Source organism: Cupressus sempervirens, chromosome 5, assembly GCF_028749045.1.
Source record: "Cupressus sempervirens isolate cs-2001-9-10 chromosome 5, ASM2874904v1, whole genome shotgun sequence".
Lineage (NCBI taxonomy): Eukaryota > Viridiplantae > Streptophyta > Pinopsida > Cupressales > Cupressaceae > Cupressus > Cupressus sempervirens.
Window position 1 is genome coordinate 237654861 of NC_143122.1, and position 14181 is coordinate 237669041.

General features: G+C 34.2%; 1 protein-coding gene across 1 annotated transcript in view; it reads right to left on the minus strand.

Annotated features, from left to right (window-relative positions):
* Positions 1–8298: 8298 nt before the first annotated feature.
* LOC149555396 (metal tolerance protein A2-like) overlaps positions 8299–14181 on the minus strand; it is a 36642-nt gene continuing 30759 nt past the window's right edge. Inside the window, exon 2 of the mRNA XM_089829385.1 lies at positions 8299–9161. Coding sequence (XP_089685511.1) covers positions 8299–9161 — 863 coding nt within the window. The remainder of the gene's footprint in view (positions 9162–14181) is intronic.

A 14181-nucleotide genomic window follows, 5' to 3' on the forward strand; every position in this document is an offset into this window, starting at 1 on the left:
TCACAAATTTCAAGGCATTGAAATTTTAAACTAGAACTGATGCTGAGAAAATGTAGATTGAGGAACTGGTACTCAATAAGAGGGGTAAATGGAAATACTCCCCAAACCAACTCGCCCCTCAAATCTCCAAAGAGCTATTGGAGAGATTGCAACCAAGATGGGAGTCAGCCACCCAAACAGCCAAAGACATATATGAACAATCCCTGAGGAATCTTCTACCGAGTCTTACTGAAGTAGAATTAAAGGTAGCAATGAAGAAACATGAAGGTAAAATGATGATCAGATTTCACACATGTTTAATTTTAATTAAGGACATTGACCATGTTGTAAATGATGCAAAAAAGATGTGGAAGAACATCTATCATCTGCAAAAGCCCAGTGATGACCCTATTGAAATCAAGGATGATGATAGCAGTGACAGTGATGATTTTGATAGCACTCCATCCATCACAGTTACTCCAGGAGAGCTACATGTGCTAATGAAAGAAAAAGAGGAAGAAGCACATGAGGAAGGAAAAGATGAAGAGGATCTAGTTAAAATTGCAGCAGAAGTGATTGCATCCCTTCCTCACTCTCCACCAAAGACTGTTACATCCATTATGGAGACAGCTTCTGCAAGTAAGATTGTGAGCACAATTGCCACATCAATTGTTCAATCTTCACCAGCCACTTGCCAGCTCCAAGTATCTGAAATAGATGTGTCAAGCATTTCATCTAGTGAGTTCTCTGTCACTTCTTTAGCTACCAAGCCAGCCTCCTCAGTTCCTTCACCATCAATGAGTGTATCAAGAAGTTCTACAATTTTGTCTCCATCAATTCCAGTAAGTTCTACAGTTTTGTTTCCGTTAGCATCATCTGTATCCACTTCCACTACGATCAGCTCAAAATCTACTATGGGTACTTTACCTAGTCTGATACCATTTTTGGAAAGTGTTTTTTATCCAATTAATACTTCTATTGGCATTCAATCCTCAAGTCCTATCCCAGTTTTCACTACTAGCCCTTCTATCTCCACTACTGTGTATGTTCCTAAGGTCAAACCAATCATCATAGAAGTCAAAAAAAAGCATCCATTAAAACTTCTGATCACTAGAAAGGAAATTGCAAAAGATATTGACTTAGACACAATGATAGTGATTCCAAAGATTGATTATGACAATGCTACCATTGAAGAGATGACGTTAGCTAGTCAACTCATAGAGATGAAAGCTACGCAGAAACAGTTAAGATCATAAAGGGATAAGGAATATAGAATAATTTAAAATGCCATGAATATAATTATAGATGTCATAGGTGTTGAAGTAGATTCTACTTGACACATTTTGATTCAGTTAGAAGAGGTTGTACAGAAATTTAATAAGAATTCTTCTAGACAAGAGAAACTTATTGAGAAAGCTGAAAAGAAATTTGATAATAAGGTGCTAGAGCATATTTCTCAAAAGATAGAAATAAAGCAAGTTGAATTATCAACTTTTTGGGAAATTTTGAAAATTCTTTTAATAATGCAGCATCACTTTTTGCTAAACTTTGTGATGTTTCTGGTTTTACCAAAGAAATAAAGGATAAGTTAAATAAGATTGACATTGATATGCAATCAAGTGCATCCAAGTTGAAGGTGGACTCCCCCTCCACAACCTCTCATCACACCAAGATAAGATATTTTCCAGATGTACAGGCAAAGCTATTGAGAGAGGAAGTTAGGATCTGGTCTACACTCATAGACATCCAAAACATGATCCTTCCTATCATGGATACAATGTAGAAACATCTTGTTCATTACAAAACATTGGTCCAAGATTAGAACTTCTCAGTGGTTGATCACTTGATCAATTTATCAGCAGAAGTTCAAATTGCTCTCTCCATCTATCAAATTTTGTAGCAGACTTGGGATAGTACTTTTGCAACCATCCTTAAGATACATCGAGAATTCCTATCTCACTTTGGTGTAGCCATATAAATTGTATATATGCAGTCCTTTGGCATTATTGTCAAAGAGGGGGAGAGATTCAAAGATTCGGCATCATAAATGAGGAGAGTTATCACTATAAGTGATAGGGGGAGTTAGCACTCATTAGAGTTAGCATGTGTACATAAGTATCATTGTATATACATTATAACTCATCAAGAAGGTATATAGAAATGTATATGTAGCAGTTCTACAAAGATCAATTTTGAAAAACTAAAATTCATTGAATCAGGTAATGAACATATGTTTTGGCTTATAAGTGTTTAGTCACTAATGCCAAAGGGGGAGATTGTTTGCATTAAGTTATTATTGTCATTAGTGACAACACTTATCTATATCAATATAGCTACCGAGCTCAGCACTTAGTTTCCTACACTAATCGAGCTTCACAATTTACACCGAGCATCTGCAGTGTATACCGAGCATTCAGTGGTTACCTTATAGGTTCATCACTTAAGTAGTTCATACCGAGCTTCGCAGTTCACACCGAGCATTCTAGTGTTAATTGAGCTTCACAGTTCACCAAGCTTCACAGTGTTTATCAAGTGATGGAAGTGCAGTATTTATCGAGTAATGAAAGTGCAGTGTTTATTGAGTGATGGAAGTGCATTGTTTACTGTGTAATGAAAGTGTAGTGTTTACCGAGTGAAAGCAAGGTAAACAAAGGATTCAATTTTTACTGAGTGATACTATATTTATCGAGTCTGCAATGGTTACCAAGTTTAGAACTACGTTAATTGATTAGTATGGACTGAGCCTTCACTTCTACCAAGTGCATGATGATGCCGAGTAATGCAGTGGACATGTATCAGAAGGTCACCTAGTCAGTTCAGTGAACCTGAGTTTTTTATTGTTTGGCCAACTTAGTAATGTTTTGTTCACTTGTGTTTTAGCTGACCTTGCAATTGTAATTATTGGAATGATATATATGTAATGTATTATATCATTTACAATGTATGTATGAGAGCACTAAGAGAGGCATGTAATGTTTTGAAGTGTAAATGTGAATCAGCAAAAGAGCAGAATATTTAGCAAGGTCTACAAGAAGTAGTAAAGATTCATCAGTCACAAGAGGTGATCTATACTTCAAGGATCTAATTAGCAAATCAAGTTTGTACATAGATCCACTGTTTCATCCTAACAAGTGAATCAGTTTTGTAAATCCTTTAATAGGTTAGACTTAATAGTCTTTGTATAAATCTCCTAACAGAGTACATACTTCAGTGTATGTTTGTAAATCCTCTAACAAGGTGGACCTAGCAGTCCTTTGTGCTCCTAACAGGGTAGATCGCTAGAAGTGGTCAATGTAAGCCTTAACAGGCCAACTTCATATTGTAGTAATGAAGTTTTGTGGGTATCATTCCCACCCTAGTTTTATTTTCTATTTGGAAGGTTTATGGGTCACCAAATCACTATGTACATGTGTTATAAATGTTTGTTATCTCATATATGCAGTAGATTAGATGAATGAATTGAGAATAGTATATATGGTTAAAGTGCTGAATTATTTAAAAGTTTTGAAGTTACTGATTCACCCCTCCCCTCTCAGTAACATATCATATCTTGAAAATTTCCAATAGGTCTCTGCAACTTAGGCTTTAAATCATTGTGACAATTGAGGGAAAAATCCAAAAATTGGCAAAAAAGAAGCCTCCACATCAACAATATAAACATAACACAATCATATGGAAAATACCTTTTAAGGTACCCAAACACGATATACCTAATATAGGTGGAGGCGTGGCCCAATAATTTTAACCCTACTACCATGGCTTAGAAGGGGTGAACCCCCTATAAACAGTAGTAACTCAATGAACCATAATTAAATGGATTTATTTACTCTAATAGAAACACTCAGAACTGGTTATCAATTAGGTTGACAAGTAGGTCAACATAATGGAAATAAGCTTTAATAATATCTTCCATGAATAGATGATTGTGTATCCACAACCTTCTAGAATTCCACCTACACAATATCCACAACCTTCTACAACTTCCATAACCTTCTACAATATCCACAACTTTCTACAATATTCATAACTTTCTAGAATTCTACCCACACACCTCAATAAATGGAATGACAACCATTTTTATTTTATTTTTCTATTACACCACTTATGCACCTCAAAAATAGAAATCTCCTTTTCCTTTCTTTTCTTCTTTTTATTTTTTTATTATTTCTCCTCTAATTTTCGTCACTTTCTCTCTCCTCCATTTTTTTTTTAAATTTTTTTTTTTTTTTTTTTACATTCAACATGTCTCCCCTTTATTTTGGATGCAAGATGCTCCTGCATCAATATTATTTTATGAAAATGGTCAATACAATGAAAGTGCGATAGTGAATCAAAGCTCAATGATTCTTGGTGTTGACCAAGATGAATAATTGGTACTATTAAATGTTTGAGGATGGTTTTTAATCTATGAGGATTGGTAGTGAGTCAAGGTTTTGGAAATTTGGTTCATGTGACAGAATGTTGTTACTTAGAGGGATAAAAGAAAGTACAAAAGAGGTATTTGGCCATTCTTAAACATCACACATTAAGGGAGCCAAACAAGATATATTAGTGATGTTGGTTAGGAAATGATACATCCATTTGCATGAGAATTGACATACTATATGGGAATAAACAAAACAACTTGGTTAGGCTTGCATTCCATCTCATTTCATAAATGGGGTAATAGGTTATTGAAGTTTTGGAATTTTCTTAATTTACCTGGTGAAGTAAGAGTGTCTAACCATTATTACTATGCATCTAATAATTTAGTACTAGAAAAACACATGTGCTCAATAGCTTGTGGGTTTCATCTCCATTTTGGTATTCACATGAAACATCTCCACATATTGAAGTATCCCAATCCTTATGGTGCTAAATAACTGTCTTCTCTAATCACCTCCGAAGTAGCTCTAGCTTGCTTCACCATTTTTTTCCTAAACAAATTTATTTATTTTCTTCTTGTTACCTCCATGCCCTCATAGCGGGTGCCTAAACTTGTCTCCATTTATAGATGAGGATAGCTATTCCACATGGGATAGTTCATTGCAAACTCCTCTACAATTGCCTTGCTGAAGCATTTCTTTTGCTGAATGAAGACATTGGCTGGATGTCCAATATATCATCCAACTCCAATTCATTATGTTATTGTTGATTTTGTCCAAGTCTTTCTCATCAATAGTCCTTGACACAATCATCTATTCATGGAAGATATTATTAAAGCTTATTTCCATTATGTTGACCTACTTGTCAACCTAATTGATAACCAGTTCTGAGTGTTTCTATTAGAGTAAATAAATCCATTTAATTATGGTTCATTGAGTTACTACACAATAAGGATTGGGATACTTCAATATGTGGAGATGTTTCATGTGAATACCAAAATGGAGATGAAACCCACAAGCTATTGAGCACATGTGTTTGGCTAGTACTAAATTATTAGATGCATAGTAATAATGGTTAGACACTCTTACTTCACTAGGTAAATTAAGAAAATTCTAAAACTTCAATAACCTATTACCCCATTTATGAAATGAGATGGAATGCAAGCCTAACCAAGTTGTTTTGTTTATTCCCATATAGTATGTCAATTCTCATGCAAATGGATGTATCATTTCCTAACCAACATCACTAATATATCTTGTTTGGCTCCATTAATGTGTGATGTTTAAGAATGGCCAAATACCTCTTTTGTACTTTCTTTTATCCCTCTAAGTAACAACATTCTGTCACATGAACCAAATTTCCAAAACCTTGACTCACTACCAATCCTCATAGATTAAAAACCATCCTCAAACATTTAATAGTACCAATTATTCATCTTGGTCAACACCAAGAATTATTGAGCTTTGATTCACTATCGCACTTTCATTGTATTGACCATTTTCATAAAATAATATTGATGCAAGAGCATCTTGCATCCAAAATAAAGGGGAGACATGTTGAATGTAAAAATTTAAAAAAAAAATTTTAAAAAAAATGGAGGAGAGAGAAAGTGACGAAAATTAGAGGAGAAATAATAAAAAAATAAAAAGAAGAAAAGAAAGGAAAAGGAGATTTCTATTTTTGAGGTGCATAAGTGGTGTAATAGAAAAATAAAATAAAAATGGTTGTCATTCCATTTATCGAGGTGTGTGGGTAGAATTCTAGAAAGTTATGAATATTGTAGAAAGTTGTGGATATTGTAGAAGGTTATGGAAGTTGTAGAAGGTTGTGGATATTGTGTAGGTGGAATTCTAGAAGGTTGTGGATAAGTCATGCATTGGGTGGTAAGTGCCTATTTAAGCAAGGTATATGAACATTTCTAATCAAGTTTGAGAAGTAAAAATTTTTGGTGAAGCTCTTGGTGCGAAGACTCTTATTTGGGATTTCTCTTATGTTGAAGAATTTGTAAACTTCCTTTTGAAGAAGTCATATCTATGATATCATCTTGTGGGTGTTGTAAGGATTTTCAAGTATAATAAATTGCTTGTGAAGCATTTTTTTTATTTCTCTTGGTCTCCATATTGTTGCATTCTTGGTTGTGAGTTGGTAAGGGTGGTGTGGCCCTTCATTAGTGGTAGCAGAGTGTATACCATCATTAAATATATAAGCACTTAATGACTAAGCCCTACAAAAATAGCTCATTGACTTTGAGTGCTTACAATGCAAAATCTTCTATATAACTTTATTTCCCAAAGATTTTTATCTAATATCATAAATTGCAAAAACTTATGTTCTAGACTTAATAGAGAAATAGGGATTCAATATCTACTATCCACAAATTTTCTATGTATGTGTGAAGCAAATGAAATTATTAGATGTAATTTGCTGACTTTATTAGATGTAATTTACTGACTTTATCAGTTAATTATCTGTATCGGATGTAGTCATAGTCTATCGGTTAACTATCAATTGTAGTTGTAGTCTGTCAATTAACTATCAGTATTAATTGCATGCATTAGAGTGGCCTACTAGTGGTTAAAGCCTTTATTACAAATTTTGACTCAATGTTTAGCTTCCAGATGTTGGTGCCTAGTACGGTCTTTCAAATTGGTTTTTGGCACCTGTTAATGGTATTCTTGCTTTTTAGACATTCAATATATCATTTGCATGTAGATAAGATGCCAATGTAATGCAATGTAATGTGACAAAGTTGTGGATAACTACTCTTGATTGATTAATAATAAGTTAACCAGTTTCTTCCAAGGGTTGTGCATTTTCTGTAGATTGTTGTTGTTTATTCCTTATTATCGTTGTATGTTTTATTCTTTCTCAATTTTCCCCTTTTCTCTATTTATTTTCTCTGCTATTTTCCCTAACAAAAATTACTACAGAGGAAAAACACTTTGGCACCTTTTTTTCTAAAAGCATTTAACTCAATATCATGGACTGCAAGATCTGCAATCTTAATCGAAAGAATAGTCACTTGCATTTAGTTCCAACAAGTTAAAAAACTACTTTAGATCCTTCAATATGGTAGAAGAATACCCACTTATTCATTCCCATTAGCTAAAGTGGGTTGCTTGCATTATCTTCTAAAACATCTAAACTCGGGTCTTAGACGCTATCCATATAAGTATCTTAGCTACTCTAGTTAACTTGGCACTTGATATGTCTCATTGATTGAAGCCTCAATTCTCAAAAGATTGGAAGATATCCTAAATGTATTTGAATGTTCACAGAGGTTCAAATTAGAGTTTCTCATCAGTGTGAGATAATTCGTCATTATTTTCTTGCAAATGGTTGTTAGAAAATAATTGATCAGCCTTATTGCCAATGCATTGCGAATTCAGAAATTCAACTCCAATGCTTGGAATACAACATGCCAATTCAGTAACCTTCACATCAAAAAATACTTAGATGAAAGGAATGGATGACAAGTTAGAAACTACAGTTGTTTTACAGTATATGGAATATGCTATCACATCTTGTCCTACCTTAGTGACAAATAAGGCATTTTATAAATATGTTCTTTATGTAAATGAACTTAAAAACTGGAGAATGTAGCATGTGGCATTAACATATTCATTACAAAAATCATTTTCACAATGGAATAGTGCTTTTAAGTGAGTTTTTAAATTGCATCTACTTCCTACTTGTGTGTCAATCTCCAACAAAGAATGGCCTACATATTCAAGTTGCATAATAATATGAATTAAAAACATAGACATCCAATGAAATGATCATACAAATAGCTATTGAAATTTCCCTAGTAGCAGGGCACATTTCCCATCTTTTTAATTTCAAATCAAATGCAAGTTCTAACTTGGAGGAAAACCAAAGTACACAAATAGGAACCACAATTAAATATGGAACCAATACAGGTAAAAGGATGATATTCATACACATAAATTTCTATCAAATCTCTCTCACAATTTGCACGATGATATGACTAATTTTGTACTTGTTCTCAATATAGGCTTTTACCCTAAGAAGAACCATTTCAGCATTTGCATCTGCCAAAATCCTCACATGCCATGCAAGTAAGACTTTCCCAACTGCAATGGCCCAAATATGTAGTTCATGCACTGCCAAAACACTGGGAATTGAACACAACCCTTCTTCAAGCTCCCTAGCATCTATCTCATGAGGTGTAATCTCCATCAAAACCTCCAATGCACTTCTCAACATCTTTATAGTGGTTCCCAGTACAACTAATGAGAAGAAAAGTGTACATATCAAATCAATAATTTTCAATTGGGGATATATCCAAATGATTGCTCCTCCAATCATGACACCAATGCTTTGAATTAAATCCCCCAAAACATGAAGGTAGGCACCTTGCACATTTATATTGAACCTTGAATGACCATCTTTCTCTTTCCCTACCACATCATGATTCAAAGTAACACTATACCCATATGAATTGGCATTATGATCATGAGTTGAATGCTCGGCCCCTTCTACATCATGAAGCAAAGGTTCATATAGGTCTATATTGTCATGGTCATGGTGACCATGTTCATGAGTACCACATTCATTTACATCTTTGTGATTATGGGCATGTTCATGAGCATGATTAACTTTAGGATTATGGTCATGCTTAGCCTTCTCAACATGATCATGCCCTTTATTGTGACTATGGTCATGACTATGATCATGATCATGGCCATGACCAAGCAAGAAAATCATGATAATATTTACAACAAGTCCAAGTGTAGCAATAGCAAACATAAGGGCACCATGAACTGAAACCTTATCATGAAGCAGCAACACACAATCTGCTTATAGTTTGCTCAGGTTATCTCATAAAATATGCACAACCGACACAAGATATGAGGAAAATACATAAAAAAAAGAGCAAGGAGATCAATCTAGAAATGCAAATTGGAACTCGCTAAAGATATTCTCAGTCCAAAATGACAAATACCTGAACTGCAGCCTGCTATAAATGTATTCCTTGATCAACAATAGTGAACACTCACAGAGGGTAGGTGAATGTGCAGAGGGTAGGTTTTGGTGGTTGAATGTAGGCAAAATCACACCAAGTGTCTTGAAGCATTATCTTTGTTCCCCGTTCAACCACTACAAAAATTTAGTGTTCAAACATTTTACCTCTAAAAGCTCCCATGGAAATTTTCTCTGTTTTTTTGTTATGAACCCACATTGGTCAAAATTTTGACCAACTCAGGCATAAAACCCTAGTTTGGTCAAAATTTTGACCAACACGGGCATAAAAACTTTTAAAAACATGAAATGATAGGCCAATATGGCCTTTGGTCAAAAATGGCCCCCAAATGTACTAGTGTAAGTATCACTTTTTGAAAGAGAAAGTTCTAGAGAAAGAAATCATATTAGAATATGTTAGCACAAAGGAGTAGATAGTAGATATATTTACAAATCCTTTGGCTAAAGGACGCATTTGAGTACTTGAGAGGTATGCTTGTGGTTATGCCCCAACCTACTTCTGAGTAGTTGATGCAAAGATTACATTGGTCCAGCTTGTAGCAGAGCACTATTTCTTTATCTGGACTAGATGCTTGATGCTTCTCCCATGGGGGAGTATTTGTGTTGGGGTTGAGTCATTGAGGACTCTTGGTATTGGTATTTAATAGTGTCTTTAGACACTTGAGCTTGAACATTTTTTTTGGAAATGATTGATCTTATAGAATTGACATAATGATACCTTATTCATTGATGTCAATGGGCGAGAGATATGTGTACATGAAAAGTAACACATCATTAACATCTTTGAGAGAGAAACCATTATGAATGGGGGATATTAAAACCTTTATTATGCATGTTGGTTACTATATGGTTGTGATTTGAACATGAAAAACTCTTTACAACCTGTCTGAGACTAAGATGTATGTTTGCATTCATGAGTAGCATGAATGAAGGAGAAAAGGTAGTTGAGGAATAGACATATTTGGTATTCATGGATCCTAGATTTTTTTTATCTATGGTGCCATTGATTCCAAAGGAGGAGATTGTTAACATGAATTTTGATGATATTCCTATGGGGGAGTATATTAGTATTGTTGGAAGACATGATTCAGTGGTTGTGTGTTTCATTCATGATAGTGTTTATCATTGATGTCTACATACTTGCTATTCTACAAAGACTCATAGAGTTACAGAGGAAGAACTATTTAGCATATTTTGAGGAGTGAATTTTATCTTATGCACACTTGATAATATGTTCACAAGTATGTCCAGATGCTATAGCTAAGTGCACATACAAAAATATGAAGTCTGGTTTGAGTTATGAAGGATTTATTGATTGTAGCTTTTAGACAATGTTTCAAGAAAGCAAGTACTAATGTTTTGATTCTATATCTTCATATAGATGGAATTTTCTTAAGAAAACTTAGACAAAGGTGAAATAAATAAGAAATATTCCTTGATTAAGAGGGCATAATTAGATGATCAATGTATGCAATGTTATGAAGACTGTGAGCCGATAGTTTGTTGATAATATTGAATAAGTGTATAATCATAATAAAATGTGTATTGTAATATCTTAAGAATGTCCTTATTATTATTGTAAATTGGGAAAGCCTAAAGGTCAACTAAATAACTTGTTTAGGAATTGGTATAAAGAAAAAGGACATTTCCTTGTGATGGAGTAAAGAGTGAGATCAATGAGATCATTGTGCAAACTTGAATACGAATGTTTTTTTTTTTTATCAAAGTAGAGATTGTCAAGGATTGACTTATTGTGAGCTTCAAAGGAAGTGTACGTTGATAAACAATTATTCAATTGTATATTGTCATTGATGTTACACAAATTTTATACTCTTGCTGAGCACTGTTAGTTGAACCGAATTCAAAAGACTCTAGTATTTTTCGAGAAAAAGTTCAGAAGAAGAGAAGTTTAGGGATTTATGTGTAAACTAATTTAGGTCAATTACTAAAGGAGTTCAGTGTTAACTAAGTTAGGTCAATTACCAAGGAACTCAGTGGTAATCAAGAGACCAAGTTTTTCAGTTTAAGCTGACCTTCAACAAATTAGTTTTATTCATTAGTTAGTTTATGCAAGTAAACTTAGTGAATGATATTTTTTTATTTGTAAGGGTATTCAAGATGACTTTACATTGGGTTTCATATGTATGAAAGGTCAAGATGTGGATTGAATAGAGTGTACGAAGTGAAGAAGATTAGAATAGAGAAGGATATCTAGTTTAGAGAAGAGTATCCAAGGAGGTACAAAGAATATTTTGATCAAGGAGGATCTAGAGGATACACTAGAACAATGATCTGAATTTATAATCTAGTTATTTCATAAATCAAGTTAATCATTGTTACTCTCTAACAATTGTAATAGTGAAGAAATCTCTTAATAGAGTTGACTTAACAATCATTTCGTAAATCCTCTAACTAGGTGGCATTTCTAGATTGAAGTGTCTTAAGACCTCTAACAAGCTCACTCCTAATAGGGTCATTTAAATCCTTTAACTAGGTCATACCTAACAGTGTATTTTGTAACCTTTAATAGGGATGGCTCCTAATAGGGCTCACTTTAGAAGAGTGAAAAGTTGTAACTAGTTGCATTGGTGGATTTCCCAAATTTGGTTTCCACATTAAATCATGGTGTCTCATGTGTTCATGTTATATTATTACTACTTTATCTTTTTGTAACTAAGTAACTAAATGTTAATACAAATTAATAAATTAGATTGCTTTGTTAACCAAGTTATAGTGAATATTTAGTTCTAACTGAGCTGTGAGTTTCAAGGAAGTTTTTATTGACATCTAAGGGATTTGGAATTATTTTAGCAGTAACTAATTCACCCCTCCCCTCTTATTTACTCCTCTTATATTTCCAACAATTGCTATCAGAGGTATTGGTGCTTGTAGGAAAGGTTTCAAGGACCTAAGCTAAAGATCAAGATGTCTTAGAGAAGAGAGATTCCTAAGTTGAACAAAGATAACTTCAAAGCATGGCAGGATCTCATGAAGCTGCATTTGGAAACTATTGGAGATACAAGCCTAAAATTCCTAGACAAAAAAGTAAGTGTCACCTCTTGATGCTTTGACTATGGATTAAATGGTAGAAATGAAAAATCACAACATAGTGATGATTGACATTTCTTCTACTCTCAATTATGTTGAATTTGATGAAGTCAAAGATTGTCCTACTACTCATGAAATGTGGAACAAACTAAAAAAGATCTATGGAGGATATGACAATGTGAGGAGAGCCAAAACATAAAGTTTAAGAGGTCAATTTGATCAGATGAAGATGAGAGAAGATGAAAACATTGTAAAATACAATAAGAGAATCAAAGCAAGTGTGAGTACAACCAAAGCTTCATTAGGAAAAATTGAAGATGCAACAATAGCTAGCAAGGTATTAAGAACTCTTTTTACTATTTATGATATTAGAGTTTTAGCTATTCAATAGATGCAATGTGATCCCAAAAAGGATATAACTTTGGATGCACTAGTGGGAAGGTTAACATCTTTTGAGTTTGATAACTTTGATAACTATCTTCCTGGATCTTGAAACATAGAATCATCATTCCAAAAAAAAATAACCCTTGGTTAAAAGGGAGGAAACTCAAAAGGAAAATAGTCTGATAGTGAAGAAGATGAAGAATTTGATGATGATCTTGAAGCCACTGAAGCCCTACTTGTAAGGAGGTTCCCAAAATTAAAGGTAAAATTCCATTGATTTGTTTTTCTTGTGAAGAAGTTGGTCACATTATTGAGAGGTGTCCAAATAAGGAAGTTACAGGTGACAAAAAATCCAACAAGTTCAAAGGAAAGAAAATTTCAAAAGCTACAAAGACTACAAAGACAAAGGTAGGAAATCTTGTTATACTACAAAAGATTTTGACAGTGATAATGAAGATGAAATGGTATATATTGTTATTAAAGAAGAATAAGATGATAAGGATAATGAAAAGATGACATGTATTTGTCATGTAAGTGTTGTGATTTTCACAATGCACACCCCATTTTGCCTAGAAATGGGGACCCCCTATTTTATTTATTGGCTTTTCGAATCCTTAGTCTGGGGTACAAGTTTTTCCTAGTGTTTTTAGCTAATCCAGGTCCCAATTTGAAAACCTAGATTCCAAAAATTAGAATCATTTGAGAAAGTCATTTTTGCAAGAAAATGGTGCACCAGCGCACCTCCCTAGGTGCACTAGTGCACCAACACATTTAGAGAAGGCACTTCCTCTTTGAAGTGCACAGTTGCGCACCCCAAAGAGTTGCGATGGACCCCCACTTCTCTCCCTACTCCACTTCATTCTCCCTCCGTCAAAGCTTTGTGTTGCACCTCCACACTTGATTAGGTGTGTCACCTTCTACCTTCCCACCTACGCAAAACAAATACAAACAAATGTTAAGAACCTAAACTGAGGTGCACAATAGCACACCTAATTAGGTGTGCTACAGTGCACATTCACAATGAGAAATTTTCAAAACCTAAAAAATGTTCAACACCCAAAGGTGTGTTGATTCGCACCTTTGTTGAACTTAAACCATAAAGAGTATACATTAGGGTGTGTAGTAGCACACCTAATTAGGTGTGCTTCTATGCACTCTGAAAAAAAACATAAGAAAAATGCCCAAGTAAAAGGAAAGGTCACATCAATGCACCCCATGAGGTGCACTGATGCACAACCTATTTTGTAAAGACTGTGCTAAGAAAATGGCGCACCAAGCACACCTATGAGGTGCAGTTGGTGCGCCCTTTTTTGCATTCTAGGGTCAGATTAGGTTTTTGGGTGTTTTTGAATAGTTAGGGTTTTCTAGTTTTTTTGAGTTGTAATTAGGGTTTGTTTTAGG